The sequence below is a fragment of the Astyanax mexicanus genome, chromosome 17 (assembly GCF_023375975.1).
Source record: "Astyanax mexicanus isolate ESR-SI-001 chromosome 17, AstMex3_surface, whole genome shotgun sequence".
Taxonomy (NCBI): Eukaryota; Metazoa; Chordata; class Actinopteri; order Characiformes; family Acestrorhamphidae; genus Astyanax; species Astyanax mexicanus.
Window position 1 is genome coordinate 39,756,497 of NC_064424.1, and position 23,319 is coordinate 39,779,815.

At 39.2% G+C, this 23,319-nt stretch overlaps 1 protein-coding gene across 2 annotated transcripts in view; it reads right to left on the reverse strand.

Moving 5' to 3' along the window:
• The window catches only part of whrna (whirlin a), a 274,824-nt gene that overhangs the window by 136,903 nt on the left and 114,602 nt on the right, over window positions 1-23,319 (reverse strand). For both annotated transcript variants that reach the window (XM_022676495.2, XM_022676494.2), the window contains exon 2: window positions 20,983-21,201. In XM_022676495.2, the coding sequence (XP_022532216.2) occupies window positions 20,983-21,201 (219 nt within the window). The remainder of the gene's footprint in view (window positions 1-20,982; window positions 21,202-23,319) is intronic.

The window sequence follows — 23,319 nt, forward strand, 5'->3', positions numbered from 1 at the left end:
AATACAGACTCAGCCAGTGAACACAAAACCTCAACAAGCATTACAAAAACATACCTGTGTAAAATACACTATATTACCAAAGGTATAAAAGTTGGGAGAATGACATGGTCCAAAATATCAAAGTATTAATAGTTCCTTTCACTGGAAGTAAGGGGCCGAGCTCAACTAGAAAAAATAATCCCTCATACCATAATCCATAATCCCCCCTCCACCAAACTTTACACCTGGCACAATGCAGTCAACATGTACTGTTCTCATTGTGTCATACGGAGTCTGTCTGTCTCTCTCTCTATCTTTTGCTCATCTGTGCACTCTTTCTATGTCTGTCTATCTCTCTATCTTTTGCTCATCTGTGCACTCTTTCTATGTCTGTCTCTCTCTCTTTTGGTCACCTGCACACTCTTTCTCTGTATGTCTATCTCTCTATCTTTTGCTCACCTGCGCACTCTTTCTCTGTCGGTCTGTCTCTCTATCTTTTGCTCATCTGTGCACTCTTTCTCTGTCTGTCTCTCTCTCTCTATCTTTTGCCCACCTGTGCACTCTCTCTCTCTCTCTCTCTCTCTCTCTATCTTTTGCTCATCTGTGCACTCTTTCTCTGTCTGTCTCTCTCTCATTCTTTCTCTGTCTGTCTCTCTCTCTCTCTTTTGCCCACCTGCGCACTCTTTCTCTATCTGTCTCTCTCTCTCTTTCTTTCTCTGTCTATCTATCTCTCTCTCTCTTTTGCCCACCTGCACACTCTTTCTCTGTCTGTCTCTCTCTCTTTTGCCCACCTGCACACTCTTTCTCTGTCTGTCTCTCTCTCTATTTTGTCCACCTGTGGACTCTTTCTCTGTCTGTCTCTCTCTCTTTTGCTCACCTGCACACTCTTTCTTTGTCTGTCTCTCTCTCTCTCTTTTGCTCACCTGTGCGCTCTTTCTCTCCCTCTCATTCTTTTTCTGTCTGTCTGTCTGTCTCTCTCTCTCTCTTTTGCCTACATGCAAACTCTTTCTCAGTCTCTCTCTCTCTCTCTCTCTTTTGCTCACTCACGCTCTCTCTCTCTTGTTAATGCTCTCTCCCTCTCTTTTTTCTCTCTTTCTCTCTCTCAGATTTAAGTGATTGACACCACTACTATATTTAAAAACTAATGCTGACTTTCACAATCTGTTCGGTACCATTACACCCCTCGTATATTGTATATCCAAACCTCACTTGTAGCAGAAGGACCATATGATACAGCTCTTTTTACTGATGGATGATTTGTCACTAAAGACCAGTTGCAAATGAAAGTGACACTGGCTGGCTGGTGGACTGCCTAAACAGTGTACAGTTTGTTGAAACGACCATGCTGCTCTTCTCAGTGCTTTAAAAAGGCGTGTCCAGCAGCCAACGATCTCCCATCAGGAACTACACTACCCAAAAGTAGCCTCTGAGAGCCTGTTTATATAGATCAGTGGATGCTGCAATTGTACAATTGTTCATTCAGACATTTAGAACTCGGAGACATTCAGAATCGGGGGAGATTAATTTAGTCTAAACCAAAACAGCAGCTGTGAAAGTTATGAACCATGGACCGGACAAAAATAGACGTTGTATGTATTGAGTTTTTGTAAAATAGACGAAAATAAGCAGCTAATAAACATTAAAAAGTAAATAAAGAACTAAAAAATATGAAAAATTTAATCATCAGAAGCATTCGATAATTTTGAAATAGAACAGTCTAAGAAAACAAACAAACAAAAAAAGTTGCTAAAAAAAAAAATTGATCAAAAAGACGTAAATAAATATTAAATAAAACTATGTCAGGGCCAGGCAGGGATAAGACACGTGAAAATACAATAAAAAAGCTTTATTAAGTAAGGGTAATCCAAAATCCAGAAAACCAACATGAAGGGCAGAGAACATACAAGGAATGTCAAGATAGGTCAAACTCAGAATGTAAATGATACAAAGGTAAGGTAAGGTAAAAAAAGGCAAACCTAATACTTGTTAGGGAGTGAGTGAAGTGCAGGAGTATATATAGGGAGGTTAACAGGTGAAATCAATACTCAGGTGTTTGTGGTATTCAAGGATTCAAGGATTCAAGGAGATTTAATTATCATTCGCATCACATGTGGTACATGAGGTGGAACGAAATTGTGATCTCACGATTCAGTTTACACACAAGAGCTGTTGTTAAAATAGATCATATAGATGAAATAGATAACAAATAAAAAAAATACAATAAAAATAGAATATACAAAATAGATAAAGATAAAAATAAATGGGGGTTACATGGGATCAGTCTTGTAAGGGTTGGTGATGTGCATTCTGGGCAATGGAGCTGGAAGATCACCGGGACGCAAAAAAGTAAAACTAAAAATAGAACAAATAATTAGTATTAAGTTTAACAGATAGAGCTGGAGTGAAGGTGGTGAGATATTAAGAGTTTAAAATAGTTTAGTGACACCTGACAGTGGGGTTACCTCAATTATTATTTTCCTTGCAGCTTTAAATGAGCTCTGTAATTTTCCTGCTGCAGGATGAACAGAAACAGCTGAGCAATATAAAATCATTCCATTTGCATAATGGTTTATTTTATGGTCTGAGGCAGAAGCAGTAATTTCATTAATATATAATGTAAAATTACACACACACACACACACACACACACACACACACATATATATATATATATATATATATATATATAATATCATATATATATATATATATATATATATATATATATATATATGATATCATATTATATATATATATACATACAGTGGCTTGTAAAAGTACTCATAACCCTTAAACATTTCCATATTTTGTCCAATTACAACCACAAAAATATATATTTCACTGGACTTTAATGTGAAAGACCAACACAAAGTGGAATACAATGATTCATGAGTCGTTACTTTGTGAAACCACCTTTTGCTGCCAGTCTTTTAGTGTATGTCTTCGCCAGCTTTGCTTATCTAGTGACTGAGATTTTTCTTTGCAAAACAGCTCAAGCTCAGTCAGATTAGATGGCGAGCGTTTGTGAACAGCAGTTTTCAGATCCTGCCACAGGTTCTCGATTGGGTTTAGGTCTGGACTTTGACTGGGCCATTCTAACACATGAATAGGTTTGTTTTAAACCATTCTGTTGTAGCTCTGGCTTTATGTTTAAGGTCATTGTCCTGCTGGAAGGTAAACCTGCACACCAGTCTCAAGTCTTTTTACAGACTCCAACAGGTTTTCTTCCAGGATTGTCCTGTATTTGGCTCCATCAATCTTCCCATCAACTCTGACTAGCTTCCCTGTCCCTGCTGAAGAGAAGCATCCTCTTATTATTATTTCTGGATAATGGATTGAACAGTGCTCCTTGAGATGTTCTAAGCTGGGCCAGTTTTTTATTTGTAAAAAATGTTTTGAATCATGCACAGTTTTCTTTTGCACTTTACAATTGTATACCACTCTGTGTTGGTCTTTAACATTAAATTCCAATTTAATATTTTTTTTGTTTGTGGCTGTAACGTGACAAAATGTGGAAAAGTTCAAGGGGTATGAAGAGGTATACTTTTAGCCACTGTGTATAATTTATAGCTCCCCCTAGTGTTCCCTGTTGTGGGGACACTCACTGACTCACCTGGCTGCTAGCGATGCCATGCCAGAGAATCTCGATAAAGGAGAATACACACTTACAGTGAGTCAAAATCAGAGTTTATAAACATCTAATCAGTTTTAAACTGATTTTACTCAGTTGCTTCATGTGAACCCATTCATTTTAGACTCACTGCAAGTGTGTATGAATCAGGTGTAAATGAAATAAAACTAAAATATAACTAAATGTGTTATGGCTGCTGAAATGACAACTGATTAGAGCTATTGTAATGAGTAAAAGGCAAATACTGTAGTTAGGTACTGTACTTTGTAATGAGTTACATATGATTAAAGAATAATTTTTACATACATTTTTACTGTATTATTTATTATCACAGGTGACAGCCAAACTCCTCTGGACATCATTAAGATCTACTTTTCAGAGGATGCAGTGGAAGCCCTCTCAAGGAACAGGGAGACACTGGGAAAAACTATTTTCCCACAGTCCAGGGTCTCTTTTATTACTTTGTATGGGTGTGGCGAGATCTCGAGGCACGGACGATATTTCTCGTCAGGCTTAAACCTGTCTCGCGGGGCAAAAAAACAGTTAAGTGTGGACTTTTTAAGAGGGATCTGGCAACCCAGTAGCGATAGAGTATGATGGCTGAGCAGTGAGAGCAGCTCTCAGCAGAAGAGGAAAATTCGGGCATTTGCATAGAAGATGCTTCTGCTACTTTTAAGTTGTGTGTCTGGCTGCATTCTGGCTCCTGTGGAAACAATAAACTGTAACAGAGTGACCAACAAGACACAAACCATATTTAAATACTGTAAGTAAATCCTACACGTGACTGTTTCATAGGTAGTTGTACTAATCTCTTAGCTCTGTACTGTATTTAAAAATGTTCTGTCTCTGTTTGCACTTCAAGCATAGTCTTAATATGACTGGTTATGGTTATGCATAGTTAAATTACAAGAGATTTAGGAGAAAAAAACACAGACTGCTTGTGGTTTGCACTTATTTTTTGCACTATATAAGACCTAGATAAGTTTTATTTTTATTTTTTTATTATTATTATTATTATTATTATTATTATTATTATTATTATTATTATTATTATTATTATATTATATTATAGAATCAATGTGGGAGAGAAACCAGTCTGTAAAGTTTGTGTTATATGATTTTGTTAAATAAAACTCTATTTTTCAAGCCATTTTTTATTTTTGACGTTTTCTTTAAAATTTTATTTTTAAATCTCGTCTTGTGATATTAGTGTCTCGTCACACCCCTATTACTTTGTAATCTTACTGATTAAGGTATCATAATACTGTTGTACTTTTTATGTGTCTGAATTTTACCCATATTCTGTGTTTGTTTAAAAAAAAAAAAACCTGTAAAAGAGATTTCACTGCCTCTTCTTTTCTTACACTGCACACTTTCCAAGTGCGAAGGTGTTTCAAATATTTGATGTTGATATTGAGTTCAGAATACTAATTTATTAAAGTATTTTAATAGTGTAATTTCAGATGGCTGAAATGTGGATCATTATTGTTTTTTATGACTAAATGGCAGAAAATAAATATCAGATTAATTATTAAAAAATAAATATTGGTCACTTGTGCTCTCTAAGTATTGTCATCGGCCATTCAAGAACTTCAATTATAAGTATTATTCATAGGACAAAACGCATGCACAAAACTGCATACGAAATAAATATGTTTTATAAAGTAACAGTACACAGTAAGTTGTCATTTCTGACAGAATTGGAAAAAAAGACCAAAAAAGATTTTCTTGTATACAGAAAGGCTGCAGGTTGCATTTTGTGAGACTTATATTGAAGCAGAACGACCTGTTTATTGAACAATCAGCAAAAAAAAAAAAAAAGTGCTGTCAACCTGCAGCCAGGACCTGAGCTATTAGAGCTTTTACTGAATCAGACTCCACACTGTCAGATTCTGTGCAAACAGAATGTTAAATGAGTGTAGAAACAGGGCTGGTTTACTGTGCTACACAATTCTGTCAGTAAAGCACTTCAGCGTTCAGAGATCAAACAGCCCCGATCCCAGTCTCAGCCTGTCTGCACAACACTGAAAATAAACTGAGCTCAGCTCGCTTATATACCTGCTGCACCAAACACACACACACTGACTCCACTGACTCTCACAAACACACGTGTAACTCAATGATAACCCCATTTAAAAACACCACTGATTAAAATTAAATGACTTGTGAAAAACAATGATTAGTAGATAATCTGCATAATTAAACTGCATAATTACAGAGCCTAGTGGACAATTCTGTTTAAAATACTGAGCAAAAATCTTACGCAAAGCTGTCAATCTGGGCAAAAAGCATTAATTAGTTCAAATAAAATATTGATTAATACACATTAAAAATAAACATTGCATTGCTTGATGATTTGATTTATTTAAAATGAGTTTGCAGAGTTCTCCTAAATAAAGCTCAGCATTTATAGTTGCCATCAATGAACTGAATCTGAATGCATAATAAATGAACAGATGGTTCTCCATAAAATCCTGTAGGATGTTTTCACACGTATAGGAGTTTTTTTCTGGTCTGAATCTGTTGTCTTCCCCGATTGTTTAGAGATGTCTGAGGCGGGAGCAAGAAAGTAAATACAGGAAGGTCCTGTGTTTAATTCTAGAAATGGCTGTTGTTTGTTAATCTGTGCTGCAGTTTGTTAATCTGAGCTGTGGTTTGGTTATCTGAGCTGTAGTTTGTTAATCTTGAGTTGTAGTTTGGTAATTTGAGCTGTTGTTTGGTAATCTGGAATGCAGTTTGTTAATCTGATCTGTAGTTTGTTAATCTAAGCTGCAGTTTGGTTATCTGGGATGCAGTTTGTTAATCTGAGCTGTGGTTTGGTTATCTGGGATGCAGTTTGTTAATCTGAGCTGCAGTTTGTTAATCTGAGCTGTGGTTTGTTAATCTGAGCTACAGTTTGTTAATCTTGAGCTGTGGTTTGGTAATCTGGGCTGCAGTTTGTTAATCTGAGCTGTGGTTTGGTTATCTGAGCTGTAGTTTGGTTATCTGGGCTGCAGTTTGTTAATCTGAGCTGCAGTTTGTTAATCTGAGCTGTGGTTTGGTTATCTGAGCTGTAGTTTGTTAATCTTGAGCTGTAGTTTGGTAATTTGAGCTGCTGTTTGTTAATATGAGCTGTAGTTTGTTAATCTGAGCTGTGGTTTGGTAATCTGGGATGCAGTTTGTTCATTTGAGCTGTGGTTTGGTTATCTGGGATGCAGTTTGTTAATCTGAGCTGTAGTTTGTTAATCTGAGCTGTAGTTTGGTAATCTGTGCTGCAGTTTGTTAATCTGAGCTGCAGTTTGGTAATCTGTGCTGTTGTTTGGTTATCTGGGCTGTAGTTTGTTAATCTGAGCTGTTGTTTGTTAATCTGAGTTGTAGTTTGTTAATCTGAGCTGTAGTTTGGTTATCTGGGCTGTGGTTTGGTTATCTGGGATGCATTTTGTTAATCTGAGCTGCAGTTTGTTAATCTGAGCTGTGGTTTGGTTATTTGTGCTGCAGTTTCTTAATCTGGGATGCAGTTTGTTAATCTGAGCTGTAGTTTGTTAATCTGAGCTGTGGTTTGTTAATCTGAGCTGTGGTTTGGTTATCTGGGCTGCCGTTTGTTAAACAGGAATCTGTTTTCTTTGCTATCCAAGGCCTCACTGATGTCTTGTCAACACCAAGGTTCAAGTGCATCAGTGTGTTGACTGTGATGTATTTGTGCTGTCCAGTTTTCAATAACAGAAAGAACCATGGAAAAGAGTCTGGACAACCATGATCTTTGATTGTTGAGACAAATTCTTACATTCTGAAAATCAAGAATTCAACCTTGTATGTCATTCTGTCATTCCACCCTTGTGTGGTTGTGTTGTGTATCTTGACTGCTGGAGTTAAAAATCGATACTAACATCAATCCAACACTAGCAAACTCTTACTTCTACATTTTCACCACCAATAGAAAGACTGAAGCTTTCAGTAGCTTCTGGACATCTGTCTCCTGTAAAGCATCTCAGAATCTTAGAAAGGCTGTGTATGGTTTGTTATTTGTTTGGATAAGCCTATTTTTTTAAACCTGTTTAATTGTAAAGGTTACTTGATTACTAAAATAACTTTATTAAAAAGAGCAGAAACATTGCACAGCATTTTCAAACTATCAAACAAATTTTAACATCAGACAAAGATAATCCAAGTAATTACAAAATATCTTGTTGTGCCATCCTTGGCGGCAACAACTGCAATCAGGTGTTTGCAATAACAATGAGTCTTCCAGATTTCTGGGGAGAAATTTTGTCCTAATCTTCTTTAAAGAACTGTTCAAATTTAGCCACATTGGAAGGTTTTCCAGTATGAACAGCCTATTTATGGTCCTGCCAAAGCATATAAACCTAATATAAGTCCGGACTTTGACTAGACCACTCCAAAGTCTTTTTTTGCCCTTCTGAGGTGATCTTGCTGGTGTGTTTTGGATCATTGTCCTGCTGCAGAACCCAAGCACGCTTAAGCTTCAGGTCTCAAACTGATGGCCGGGCATTTTCCATTAGGATTTTTTGCTACAGATAGTCCAAGTTCTGAAGCAGCAAAGGAGCCCCAGTTCTTTTTCTAAAATTCTGTGTTATTTTTATGACTAATGTAAGGGAACACTTAGTAATCATGCTTGACTGTGGCTTTTACAATTTACCTCAGCTTTTCCAAAAATGGGGTTAATCTCAGTTAATTGAAGAGGTATAATTTTTCAGGCCAGGTTGGTTTTGGACAACTTTTTCCCAATAATAAATTACATAATGTAAAACATGATTATGTATTTACTTAGGTTATCTCTAAGTCAGGTTATCTGATATCAACTTTATTTTCTTTTATCAAACAAAAACCTAATAAATCTGTTAGGGTCAAACATTGATTCACAGCACTGTGTGTGTTGAAACTCAGTCAGAAAAAGCAGGCGTGCACTTCCAGTGCACCAAAGATCACTGCCTGAAGTCTACAGCCTCACTATCAAGCACCGGAACACTAGTGCTCTGATAAAGGTTAACACTAGTCATCCCTGAAAGGTCAGTCTGGAAGAAGCCAAACTGCATTATGTGCTGTGTCACTGTTTTTAATGCCATACATTTATAAAAGTCTCCAGTGTGAATTATGGCTGGGATTTCTGAGGGAAATGGTATTAGCTAAATGGGTTTTCAGCTCCACCACTGCTTTCAGAGTTTACTGGAACCGAATACCTTGGAATTGCTTTACAAACAGCTCTGTCTTGATGTTTACCTGAGGAAAAAGAATGATAACAACTTAAACTAGGACTGGAGAATAATTTTATATTAATACGGATAAATTTTTTTAGTTATACAACATACCGTATTAAAATAACAGTGATATAATATTAGACACAGTTTTGATATTTCAATATCACTAAGAGCCCGGCAGAGGGTTACAATAAGCGGGTATATACAAACTGGTTTCTGAGAGTAATAACTGAAGACCAGATTAACATCATGCATATTATATTAAACAACATAACTTATTGTATTATTACCGGATTATAAGGTGCCCTATCAATAAACATCTTTTTTTTTCTGGTCTATTTTCATACATAAGGCACACTGGATTATTAGGAGCATTATGTGACACTAGTAAGAAACAGGGGTGGCCATATTTTACTTCTAACTTAACAGGTCTCGCAGCTGGGTGCTACACTGAGGAAGCCAAAGCGATATTATCTAGCGGTTCGTCCCACATAGCTTGTTTTAATAATGCAAATGCTTAGGCTACAGTCTGATTATCCTCACCTCTAAACGGCGAAAGAGCTAGCCTTTAGCGAGGTTAGCGAGCTGGGGATAGCAACAGGCTACAGGCTGATAATACTTATCTCTGAATGGCCAAAGAGTGAATGGCTGTTTAGCACGGTTAGCGGCTAATGCTAATACTGTTGGAGAACTAAACTGAAACTCCTGTGTAACGCTGCACTTCAGCGGAGCAGCTTTACTCATTACATCAGCCATTAATTAGGCTTGGAAAAATGTTAGCATCACAAATTAGCATTTCCACTGTGGTTAATCTGTGGTTATTCTTGTAGGCTTCATAATAAATGTTCTCGTGGCAGGTCTTACTAATAAAAATATGCATATATGGAATTTTATTTCCACTTTAATAAGAAAACCTTTGACCAAATATGGTCAAATTTCTGAATTCTGTTAATATCCTCATCTTATTTTAAGCATTTTAAGCAGGGCTGGTGAATTTTATTATTACAGAATAGATTGTAGTCATTCTTTAAAACATATTTGAGTAGCCTAGAATCTTCTAAAAATAACCTCAGGCATGTGTGACCGGCCCAATCAACACACAGCGTCTGTTACTGAGTGATGGTCGTTACAGGGAGCTGCACTGAAGAAAGGGTTGAGGACAAAGGGCAGAACACTGTATACTACTGTAGTCTGGCAGTACCAGAGTGTGATGATGTACACCACAGGTGATAACTTTTATACTGTTCATGTGCACATATGTGTTATTCTGTACTGAGCAAAATTAAGCTCAGTAAAATACATCTCTGGAAAAAAGAGACCACTTAAAAATGATGAGTTTCTTTGTTTTTACCAAAATTGAAAACATCTGGAATATAATCAAGAAGAAGATAAATGATCACAAGTCATGAAACCAAACTGAACCGCTTGAATTTTTGCACCAGGAGTGTCATAAAGTTATCTAAAAGCAGTGTGTAAGACTGGTGGAGGAGAACATGACAAGATGCATGAAAAACCAGGATTATTCCAACAAATATTGATTTCTCTGAAACTCGCTTAAACTCCTAAAACGTTATGAATATGAACTTGTGGGTTTCTTTGCATTATTTGAGGTCTAAAAGCTCTGCATCTTTTTGTTATTTCAGCCATTTCTCATTTTCTGCAAATAAATGCTCTAAAAAAAAATTTGTAGTTTATAGAATAAAACAACATTTTTTTATGTTCATTTTATTCAAACATAAAACTATAAATAGCAAAATCAGAGAATCTCTTAATTTTTTTCCTAAATATTTTCCAGCACTAGCTAAAACAGAGCTGGATGTTTCCTCTTCACAGTGCAGTCTGCATGGAGCTTCTAATCCTGCCTTTGCACAGACAGATTTACACCTGTATAAGCAATAAATGTCAAATCTCCCTGTATAATGATATTTTTGGAGGTTCTGGCCTCAGGTTTAGAAGATTTAGATGAGCTGAGGGGTTCAAAACAAAAAATTAAAAACATACAAAGCTACAAATTGACCTCACTAATTGAAAATGCAGTGTGTTAGGAAACACATTTACAGAATAAAGCTAAAAACAATTATACCTATTTATACAGCACCTTTAATACACAGATATCAGCTTAAAGTGCTTTACAAAAACCAAGCAAATTAAAGCAAGCAAATACAAAAAAACAAGCATAAATGAATAAATAATGGAAAAGGGCAATAACAAATAGAAAGCTAAAGTGAATTAATACATTTTAGGTTGTTTTTTTGTCCTCTCGCATAAAAGCAGAAAACAACTTCCCTGCTTTGCATAAATTGTACTCCTGAACTGTTCAGCAGAGTTTGAGGACTTTAAGGTCTAGTTCAGAATACATTCTGTTAGACACTGACTTGTAGGAATGCACCAAATTATTAGAAGCTTTTAAAATAATATAAAAACCCTACACTAGTAACAGGAAACAGGCAGGAAAGAATTGAGCCTTTTAACACTGCAATCTCTCCATTCCTGAACTTTCATTTTCTATTGTGAACTGCATCTAAAGCCCTACTTTATTATATTGTATTTTCCGGTGTCTGATCAAAACCTTGGTTCTCATTATGATGAAAAAGTGAAAAATAAGATACACTGCCTGGCCAAAAAAAAAAAAGGTCACATAATATTTAGTTGGACTGCCTTTAGCTTTGACTGCAGCACGGTGCATTCACTGTGCCGCTGTTTCGATAAGCTTCTGCAATGTTACAAGATTTACTTAAATCTAGTTTTGCCGGATTAATTTTTTACCAAGATCTTTCAGCAGCATTGATGAGTCTGACCACTCTGACCACTGCACAAAGCAGCTCTTCTCCATCCAGCACATCCCAAAGATTCTCAATGAGGTTAAGGTCTGGACTCTGTGGTGAACTCTCTCTGTGTGAAAATGATGATCTCATGCTCCCTGAATCACTCTTTCACAATTCCAACCCCATGAATCCTGGCGTTGTGATCTTGGAATATGGCCGTGCCATCAGAGAAGAATTATAAAATCCATTGATGGAATAACCTGGTCTATATACAGTATATTCAGGTAGTCAGCTGACCTCATTCTTTCAGCACATACTGTTGCTGAACCTAAACCTCAACCTAAGCATCAACCAACCCCACATCATTTACTTACTTAAATCCAGGTGACGACTTTTTTTTTGCCAGGCAGTGTATAAGATATTTCTGCTACAGCAGTATATTTGCCTGCATTAAATCAGCACTTTGTGTTAAATTAACATTAAAAGTGTTAAACTGAACTACATAATAAATAAACCAATAGAAATGTTTCAAATAAATAAAATCAGCACTGAGATTAGGGAAAACAAGGTTTTGTTTAACAGCGACACCATGCTATAGCATGCAGCCTCTACATGCCTTTACCAGTGCCATGTACTAGCCAATAAAAGCAAAGCTCCTCATGTTTAATAAGCCCTTAGTAATAAGAAAATCACAGTGTTTCATCCTAAGGCAAGATAACAGGGATGTAAATAAGCTTACTATTCCACATCTGGACATTTTTAACCCCAAACAAATCCATATGCTTACTATTTATATGTTAAATAACCAATTAAAATCTTAATAAATGCCTTGCCAGGTACCTGAGGAGCACCCTGTAGTTAAATGATCCGCTGTGCAGATTGTGATTAGCTGAAGTGCTGGTAAACAGAATAGCAATTAGAGATGCAGTGTTAGTGAAATGTGTTAAGACATATTTTGCAGTGTCTCTATGATCTAAGTTAAAACACAAGTTGGAGAACATGTCCCACCTCATGCACCACTCTCTGACAGCACTGGGCAGCTCTTTCAGTGCCTGGCTGCTGCACCCGGTAAGATACCTCAGGTCCTTCTTCCCGGCCGCTGTCAGTTAGAGTGTATAAGAGAGGCTGCTCTGTTTACTGCATACTGCATACTAGTTCCATATGTATACAATATGCATTAATCAGTAAACTTTACCTCATTTTTTTACACCTATATTAATCACGGTAGCAAGTTTCCAGAGCCTGGTGGCAAGAGGTTTTATTTTGTGAATATACATTACTTTTAATTACATTGAAATAAGAATTACTTAAGTCTCTCTAACACACACACACACATACACACACATAAACCCGGGATGCGGGAAGCTGGGAGCACCACTTTAAATGCACAATTCACGCTGATGGCGAGTAGCTGCCATTACTTTGTTGTCCTCATGAGCTGTGGATTAATCTACACATATATCTGAAAACAGTTTATTTGGATGAGTAGATCACTTTTGTAGCTTGTTAGCCCATAAACATGCATATGAAATAAGTAGCAGCTTATAGCCCGGAAATGATGCCCGGAAATGATGCTGTTTGATCACTAGTATTCTCTAACACACCGCTGAGGCCTTCACAGAACAGCTGTATTTATACTGAGACTAAATTACACACAGCTGCATAACTCTATTAACTTATTAAGTGACTTCTGAAGCCAATTGATTGCACTGGATTGTATTTAGGGGTTTTTAGGAGTTTGGATTGTATTTAGGAGTAAAAGGTCACACTTTTCAGATTTTTATTTGATAAACATGTTGAAAACCATGTATCATTTTCGTTCCTCTTCACACTTATGCAATACTTATGCGTTTTTGTCAATGGACAATCTCCACCTCAGGACTTTAACCCCCAGAACGCATCTGTCTTTGACACATGTCCGGACTCCACCAATCAGCGCGCTTTCTCTCTCGTCATCTCCGGAATTCTGAGATTGTTTTCAGCTGTTTGTGATCAACTTTGTGTATTTAAGTCAGTCTATTTCATATGTTTAATGACTGTTATCCAGCGACATACTGAGTTTTCTATATCTGTTTGTATCTCCGTGTATGAACTGTTTTTTTATCTTTTTGACTCAGTTTTATATCGCCCTTTCTGCTTGTTTACTTAGTGCTCTTCCGGTTTACTGACTGGTTCAGGTTTACTCTTTTGTCTAACGATTTGGCTCTGATGTATTGGTTTACTGTCTCTCTGGTTCTGACCTTTGCCTGTATTATGACTACGCTCTCTGCTTTTGCCCCTTTTATTAAAGCCTCATCTAGTTTTTTTTTTTTTTTTTTGGCCCAACCACCACCCCCCCTCTTCGGAGGACAATTAATACTTTATTTATTTATTTATTTATTTATTTATTTTATTTATTTTATTTTTATTATTATTATTATTATTATTATTATTATTATTATTATTATTATTATTATTATTATTATTTTATATATATATATATATTTTGTGTGGATATAGTTGTGGGAGTTCAGGGTTGGAAGGATCGGAGTGTGAGGTACAGGAGGGGGGTACAAGAAGAAGAAAAAGAAAAGAAAGGAAAAAAAAAAAAAAAAAAAAAAACTAAACAAACAAACAAACAAACAAACAAAAAATAATAATAATAATAAAATAAACATAAAATAAACAAACATACATATATACACATACTCACATATCTAACTATACATATGCTTATACATATACACACATACATAAATATACATACATATTAATACATACACATAAATACTTACACACACACACGCACAGTTACTTCTATTCTATTGTTTTTTGCAAAAATATGTCATGTGTTACGGATTATGTCATGAAATGCCTACCACAATGGAGGCAAGAAACCGCCACCATGCCCCTGCGATCCAGAGGCAGATAGGGAAGAACCCAGTGGACCCAGACCATCCACAGCCCATTAGGAGCCCAGAAGACCCGTGGCCACACATCCCGATGGTAACCATGTGCACACCCCAGATGAGGACGGGGGAGACTCCAGACGAAGCCCCCATGGCAAAGAGCAAGAGTCCAGAGAGCCAAAGGAAGCGAGCAGCCCACCCCCCCGGCAGGCCAGCACCCCCTGCACGAGCCGAGCATGCGGCCCCCGAGATCCCAAGCACCCGGGAACAGCCTGACACCCGGCAGGCCCCCCCCCCCCACGCCAAGGGGGCCCAAGCCACCCCCAGGCCACGGCCACCAAGGGGGCGGGCCAGAGACCACATTAGGGCATCCGGCCACGCACCCATGGACCCACAGACGCCCACCCCCCCAGGAACGGCAGTGACGATCGGCGGAGAGCAGCGTGGAGCGGTAGGGAGGGCAAAAACCCGCCCTACGCAACCATGTCCAACAGGTATCCATGCTCAGTCAGCCCCAAACCCAGGACCAACTGTTCACGCACACATGCACATTCACACACCCGTCACACACACATCCGTCACACATACACCCGTCGCACACGTGCACATTCACTCACAGACCAGTCACACACACCAGTCACGCACACCAGTCACACACACAGAACATACATAAACACCTAATGCGGGCATGCGGGCACCAGTACCGAGCCAGCGGCAACCTAGGGAAGCAGCCAGCCCGGCCCCGAACAACCACCCGACCCACACCCCAGGCAGGGTGCACGAAACCAGGGTGTGAGAAGACCTGACCCCCCTCCTCCCCCCACCCAGCATGTTGCAGTGATATGAATGTGTATAATGAGAAGAATGAATGAAAGCTACAGTGCTATTAAAATTGGAGGGACAGCTGTAATATGAGAACTGAATAACAGTACCCAACCACACTGCCCCCCCAAAGGCCCTCAATGTCTAAAATGCGAAAATAAAATTGAGGAGCAGGGAGCACCTGCCCCCCAAAACCCTATGTGTAATATGTTGTGTGTAAGCTGTATGATGAGTTTGTATGTGTAATGCGATGTTAGACTGAGTAGGAGTCGGGGAAGGGCCAGGAAAGGACCGAGGGGCAGAGGACTACCCCCCGGAGGAAGAGAGCCAACTACTGCTGGCTCACTAGGCACCCAGTTCCATACACCCAACCGCAGTACAGGGAAGGCAAGTCCAGGGTGTAGAGCGGCTACGGCCCCAGGGCACCGCCGCTCTGCAAGACAGTGCCCCCATCCCCACACTGCAATACAACATAAATACACACCCCACTCACATACAAAAGACAACAGATATTACACACACGCACACACACACACACGCACACACACACACACACACACACACACACACACACACACAGACACATTTACACTCAACATCCCACTCTTTCTCATACACACACAGTGGTCCTGAGCCCAGGACCAACCGGTCTTAAGTGGGAGACTGCCGCTTCCCCACCTGAGCGCCCCTACCTCCCCACAGGGAGGGCACCCAGAATCCCGGAATGCCAACCAGACACCCCAACACGGACCAAACCACCACCCCCCACGACGGCGCGCCCAAGAGAGGCATAGACCCTCCCCAGCACAGGGAGGGACCCAAACAGGCGACAGACGCCCACGGGCACCAGGGCCCCGGACTCCGCACCCCGACCGCCACAGGGGAACCCAGCCAACCGGACAGGGCCAGCACCCACCACCATGGGCCCCCCAGACCCACACCCCAAGACCACAAGAGCATACATCCAGGCCCCCCCCACCAACAACCAGGGCCCGCACACAGAAATCACCAAGCGGCAGCCACCGTCCCCAGTCCAAGAGCCATCAGACACCCGAATCCCCCGATCCCCCCCCAACCACCTGCCGGACGCACCAGTTTTTAACCGTGTGCGTCTGACTCCGCTCTGTAACATTACATGCTTTAAAGAAAAAATTCTATTTTCTTTTTTTTCTTACATTTTCTGACATTTCTGTCTGTGCGTCGCTGTCCTATTGCAACCTTCCCGCTGTGGGATTAATAAAGGATTAAATTATTTCATTTCTTATCTCATTCATACATACATCAGGCCCAGGGTGAGTACAGCATTGGACTGGAGGGCCCTCAATACGAGACAGCTAGTACTTCCATTATCAGCGTAGCACTCTAAAAGCACGGTCCTCTGCTCACTTCAACAGAATAACGAGTGATTAAAGACAGTGCCGTTTTGTGGCGGTTTGCTGAGGGCTGAGTAAATGTGCAGCAGGTACAGTACATGACTCATCTGCTCTGTATTAGTTCACAAAACTAAAAACACAATCATCCCAACCCTATAATAAAGCCTCTGGATACACTCTAAACACTTCTCCCACTGAAAAAGGGTGCAGGCACACACTGTGACTTTATTACACTGAGAAAGCAGCTTGCAGCGTTTTTCTCGTTGTTACAGCATTAGCTTAAGTCTCTGTGGCTGATAACTGATACCTCGCTCCCTCGAAGTGCCATCCATTCATCACTGTTGATCATCACAGATAGAGTTCAGCCAGAAATTCCTCGTTCATTCCCTGGATAAAGGATGAGTGAGAGCAGAGTGAACGGGCCAGTGCTCTCTCATGTCAGAGAGACGGTGAACAACTGGCTGCTCGGCACGGGCACCTCAAAAGATGATACACTTAGAGGCCACAGAGAGATAACAGTAATGACTACTTTAAATAAGAGACAGGCCTCATCCGTCATTTACAGCCCCTCTCTCTCGTCTAGACGCCCGCTACCCATCTACATAATTACACACTGTAATTACACACTGCTCATACTGAAGCTTTAGAATGGCTCCTAGTTAAAATAACACATTAATAGAAGAGTAAACTTTTATACTGAGTACGGATGGTCTGATTGTTATATCTTTAAACTGAATAAAACCCTGGACTGGTTATGAAACTGTCACATTTGATTTGATTTATTCTTTTATTGATTGTGTTATAAAATGCTTTACTAGACATCCACTGCAATCAGCTTCAAAACTTCGTCGAAATCCTCTGACATTATACACATATTAGTTAGATAAATGGTTTGTGACACATCAGTAGGTTCACCTTGTTTTCTTGTATCTTTATTCCACATTTTTATCGTGCGATGTAAAAGTTATTTAAAAAAAAAGTATTTTAAGCATTTTTATATTAGGACCTTAACATTCCGGTTCAAAATGCACTCAACGTATTCATTGCTTCTTCTGAAATCAAGAGTATAAAAAAGTGTTTATCCTGCTAGTGTTGAAGTAACTGTCTAACTGTCCAAAGAAGCTATTCTACTAGTTTTTGGAACATTCATGTTAGAAAATGGCTGTATTCAAAATAATTGGTGAGATTATGGTGTTGAATAATTATCCCACCTCATCCCAAACTCCCCAACTCATCCCATTCAAAAGTATTGGATGGTGTACCATCATTAATATAGGCATAGTGCCAATAGAATCATATTAATTTAGATCTATTGGCAATATGACTCTACCGGAAATAGACAAGCTATATATGTGCATTTGCACATTCAGGGGTTGGACGATGAAACTGAAGCACCTGTCATTTTAGTGTGGGAGGTTTCATGGGTAAATTGGAGCAGCCTGGAGGCCAATCTTCATTAATTGCACATTGCACCAGTAAGAGCAGAGTGTGAAGGTTCAGTTAGCAGGGTAAGAGCACCGTTTTACGCAAAATATTGCAATGCACGCAACATTATGGGTGACATACCAGAGTTCAAAAGAGGACAAATTGTTGGTGCATGTCTTGCATGTCACGTCTTTGTGATGTATCAAGAGCCACGGTATCCAGGATAATGTCAGCATACCACCAAGAAGGACCAACCACATCCAACAGGATTAACTGTGGACGCTGTAAGAGGAAGCTGTCTGAAAGGGATGTTTGGGTGCTAACCAGGATTGTATCCAAAAAACACAAAACCACGGCTGATCAAATCACGGCAGAATTCAATGTGCACCTCAACTCTCCTGTTTCCACCAGAACTGTCCGTCACCACAATAAATTATTGTGGTCTAAAACCAGGTGTTTCAGTTTCATTGTCCAACCCCTGTATGTGTCAGCAATGGCTGCAACCTAAAGTAACTGACTGCATACATTTAAGGGGGTGTCTGTAAACATTTAGACACAAAGTGTACATGTTTTGTTAATTAGATAAGAAGTCAAGTTGAATTTTGCACTTTTTACAACCAGAAGTTGTTGGAAAATAGTTGTACAGAAATTCGAAAGAAAAACATTCGAAAGGCAAACTTAGACGTAATGATGCTTTCATAAACAGACAATTAAGAATATTAATTATATAATTATTTTAAATAATTTTACTGTAGTCGTCCATGAAATAGCCAGCACATTGCTGTAATATATTATGAGGCACTGTTATAAAAATAAATATGTTCATACTTTATGGACTTAATTCCAAACAGAATTGCTGGAATCCTTGTTAACATACAGTGATATGAAAAAGTTTAGACATCCCTTATAATTTTCATGACTTTCCTTTATAAATCATTGGTTGTTCTGATCAGCACTTTATGTTAAATATATCATATAGCTGATATATAAAGTTATATATATACATACATAAATAGGCAGGTGCATTAATCTGGGCACCCTTGTCATTTTATTGATTTGAATACCTTTAGCACTAATTACTGGAACACAAAATTTGGTTTGGTAAGCTTACTGACCCTTAACCTACATCCACAGGTGAGTACATGCATCTACTTTGAAGAGTGGTAATATGGGAGCCTCAAAACAACTCTCAAATGACCTAAAACCAAAGTTTGTTCAACATCATTGTTTAAAGAAAGTATATAAAAAGCTATCTCAGAGATTTCAGCTGTCAGGTTTACTGTGAGGAAAATAGTGAGGAAATGGAAAATCAAAGGCACATTTTTAGTTAAGGCCTGAACTGACAGGCCAAGAAAAATTTCAGATAAGCAGAGGAAAAGAATAGTGAGAACAGTCATAGTCAGTCCACAGATCAGCTCCAAACACCTACAACATTAATTTGCTGCAGATGGAGTCACTGTTCATCATTCAACTATTCAACTTTACACAAGGAGAGGCTTTATGGGAGAGTAATTAATGCAGAAGAAGCCTTTTCTGAGCACACGCCACAAACAGAGTCGCATGAAGTATGCTAAAGCTACATCACATCTCGACCAGCCAGCTTCATTTTGGAAAAAGAACACAGCGTTTCAGGACAAACACTTGCTACCCACAGTAACATTAGGTTGTGGTTCTATCATGCTGTGGGGCTGTGTGTTCAGTGCAGATACTGGAAATGTTGCTAAAGTATCACATATATTGTTAAAGGATCACATGGAATCCAGTCAATATCAGCAGATTCTTGAGAACAAAGTTCAAGAATCAGAGACATCTGTCCACTGCCAATATTAACTCCCATTTTGACTCAGTCTCTGGTCACAGAGCAAGTTAGACAGATCCTGAGGCTTTTATGCTGTGTAAGAACCTAATGCTGCTTCAGCTAAAACTGTTCACATGCTAGCTTCCATGGCTGCAGCAGACTGTCTACTGTTATACTACGTTTCCTTCATATTGCATAATTTAAACATAGGCTCAGCTATTCCTTTGGGACGTGTGGATAAAAGGCTGCAATAATAATTTGCTTTTTAACAGCGAAGAACAGCAGCATTTTGTACTGTTCCTCCTCACATCTTCCTCTCCAATTACTCTGCTGCAGATTGCAGTACACACTTCACATCACTTCAACATTACTTCAATATGTATCCTAAAAGGGTGGTCATTTCTTAATGTGCTGAATTTATAATAGACAGTCTGGACCAGAGAGGAGAATAACAGACTTTGCAACTTTGGTGTTTACCAACTGTGATTTTGTTAAAATAAAAATAGGGAATTCAATAATAAATAATTGATTATTTGTTATTTAACATTCTTAAACATCAACATTTAGTAATGACTTTTGATATGTTACCTGCCTAAATACACCACGGCAAAACTAAATATTAATGGAATAACAGAAGAACGAACATAGAACTAAAAATAGTTTTTTTATTGATAATAATATAGGGAATAGTTTAAAGTTAAATTTGTCTGTGAGCTGTCTGAGAGGAGAGCCAGAAAAATAATTTAAAAAAACATCTGTGACGTCATTAGCCCCACCCCTCATGCTCACTCCCATTTTGAATAATAAAAAAAAGAACAAACCAATGTTGATGAAGCAGAAAAATAAGGCATTTAAAAGCTTTGGGACATTTAAACTTTAAAAATGTGCTGAGATTTTTTTAATACTTTGCATTTTTAGGCTGAGAGAATGACATGGTGCATTTCTAGTACCGGTATACCATGCATTTCTGTGGCTGTGGCTGAGGTGGGTTGGATGTGGGTGAGGTGGGATGGATGTGGGTGGGGTAGGATGGGTGTATGTGTAAATGACTGTAAATGTTCCTATAAAACATATACATTAAATACAGAATTTAGCACTGGCCTCACCTTCTTCTCGTCGCCCTCCTGTAGCAGCTGCATGTTGCTTCGGCGTTGGCTCTCGTTCCGGCGCAGGGTGGCGCTGCGGTGCTCCATCAGGTCTGGAGGTGGAGACACACTGCGGCCCTGCGGATCCACCCAAGTGTAGACGTGGTTGGTGACATAACCACCAGGAATACGTCCGACAGAGCGCACAGACATAGACAGCTTCTTATTGCCCTTCAGCACCTGAGAGAGGAGAGGAGAAAGCTCAGATAAGGGCTGTGTTTCTTAAACCTTTCCATTCATTTCTGTGGCTTTAGTCTAAATCCTGTCCCCATCCTGTCCCCAGCACATCACACCAGCTCCTGCTGAGGGATCCCCAAGCGCTCTCAGGCCAGCAGGGAGATATAATCCCTCCAGCAGTTGCTGGGCTTTCCTCTGGAGATCTTCCCAGTTGGTCATGTCAGATACAGAAGCCTTATCAGAAGCCTAAACCACCTCAGCTGGCTCCCTGTAACATGAAGAAGAATTGGCTCTACTTTGAGCCTTCCCTGGATAACAGAGCTCCTTACTCCATCCCAAAAAGGGTGCTTTTCCAATGCAGAGCCACATGGATACTAAGGCTGCACCAGTCTGTTCTGTGCTGGTGTGGACCCATTAGTCTGGATACCGTTTCTGTTTTCTTTTGCTAAATCAGGACCAAAAAGTGCAGGAATGTCAGTAATACTGGTCAATTAGGCTTGTTGCTAATGTAGCATCAGTAAAGTCAGTGAATTGGCTCACCCATTGTTGGTAATGTTGTGTTATCAATGCTGGTAACTGGGTTCATTTTTTGTGAATACAGACCAATTTATACTTCTGCATCAAACCTATGCATACCCTATGCGTATCTCCCCATAAATGTAATTTCCCAGAAATAGAATTCCACCTTTGCAGGTTAAACTGCAGATCAACACAGAGATGCGGACAACGCTCCACTGCATTGTCATAGACAATGCATTGACTCAACGCAGAAGTACAAACCAGCTTTAAGGCCAATGTATCCCTCTAGCATTAGCCAATAGGCAGATCCCTCGGTTTTTAGCCAATAGGCAGTAACCTCAGTTTTTAGCAAATAGGCAGATCTCTCAGTTTTTAGCCAATAGACAGATCTCTCAATTAAATTTTTCAGCCAATAGACAGAACCCTCAATCTTTAGCCAATAGGCAGATCCCACAATATTTAGCCCATAGGCAGATCCCTCAGTCTTAGCCAATAGGCAGATCCCTCAATATTTAGCCAATAGACAGAACCCTCAATGTTTAGCCAAAAGAAATATCCTTTAGTCTTTAGCCAATAGACAGATCTTTCAATCTTTAGCCAATAGACAGATCCCTCAATCTTTAGCCAATAGGTAGATCCCACAATATTTAGCCAATAGGCAGCTCCCTCAATATTTAGCCAATAGACAGCTCCCTCAATCTTAATCCAATAGACAGCTCCCTCAATCTTTAGCCAATAGGCAGCTCCCTCAATCTTTAGCCCCTAGGCAGCTCCATCAATCTTTAGCCAATAGGCAGCTACCTCAATCGTTAGCCAATAGGCAGCTCCCTCAATATTTAGCCAATAGACAGAACCCTCAATCTTTAGCCAATAGACAGATCCCACATTTTTTAGCCCATAGGCAGATCCCTCAGTCTTTAGCCAACAGGCAGCTACCCCAATCTTTAGCCAATAGATAGATTCTTCAGTTTTTAGCCAATAGGCAGATCCCTCAGTCTTTAGCCAATAGGCAGCTCCCTCAATATTTAGCCAATAGACAGAACCCTCAATGTTTAGCCAAAAGAAATATCCTTCAGTCTTTAGCCAATAGACAGATCCCTCAATCATTCGCCAATAGACAGATCTCTCAATTAAATTTTTCAGCCAATAGACAGAACCCTCAATCTTTAGCCAATAGGCAGATCCCACATTATTTATCCCATAGGCAGATCCCTCAGTCTTAGCCAATAGGCAGCTCCCTCAATATTTAGTCAATAGACAAACCCCTCAATCTTTAGCAAATAGACAGAACCCTCAATTTTTAGCCAATAGAAATACCCCTAAATCTTTAGCCAATAGACAGATCTCTCAAATTTTAACCAATAGGCAGATCCCTCAATATTTATCCCATAAGCAGATTCCTCAGTCTTTAGCCAATACGCAGCTCCCTCAATCGTTAGTCAATAGACAGAACCCTCAATCTTTAGCCAATAGACAGAACCCTCAATCTTTAGCCAATAAACAGATCCTTCAACCTTTAGCCAATAAACAGATCCCTCAATCTTTAGCCAATAAACAGATCCTACAACCTTCAGCCAATAGACAGATCCTTCAACCTTTAGC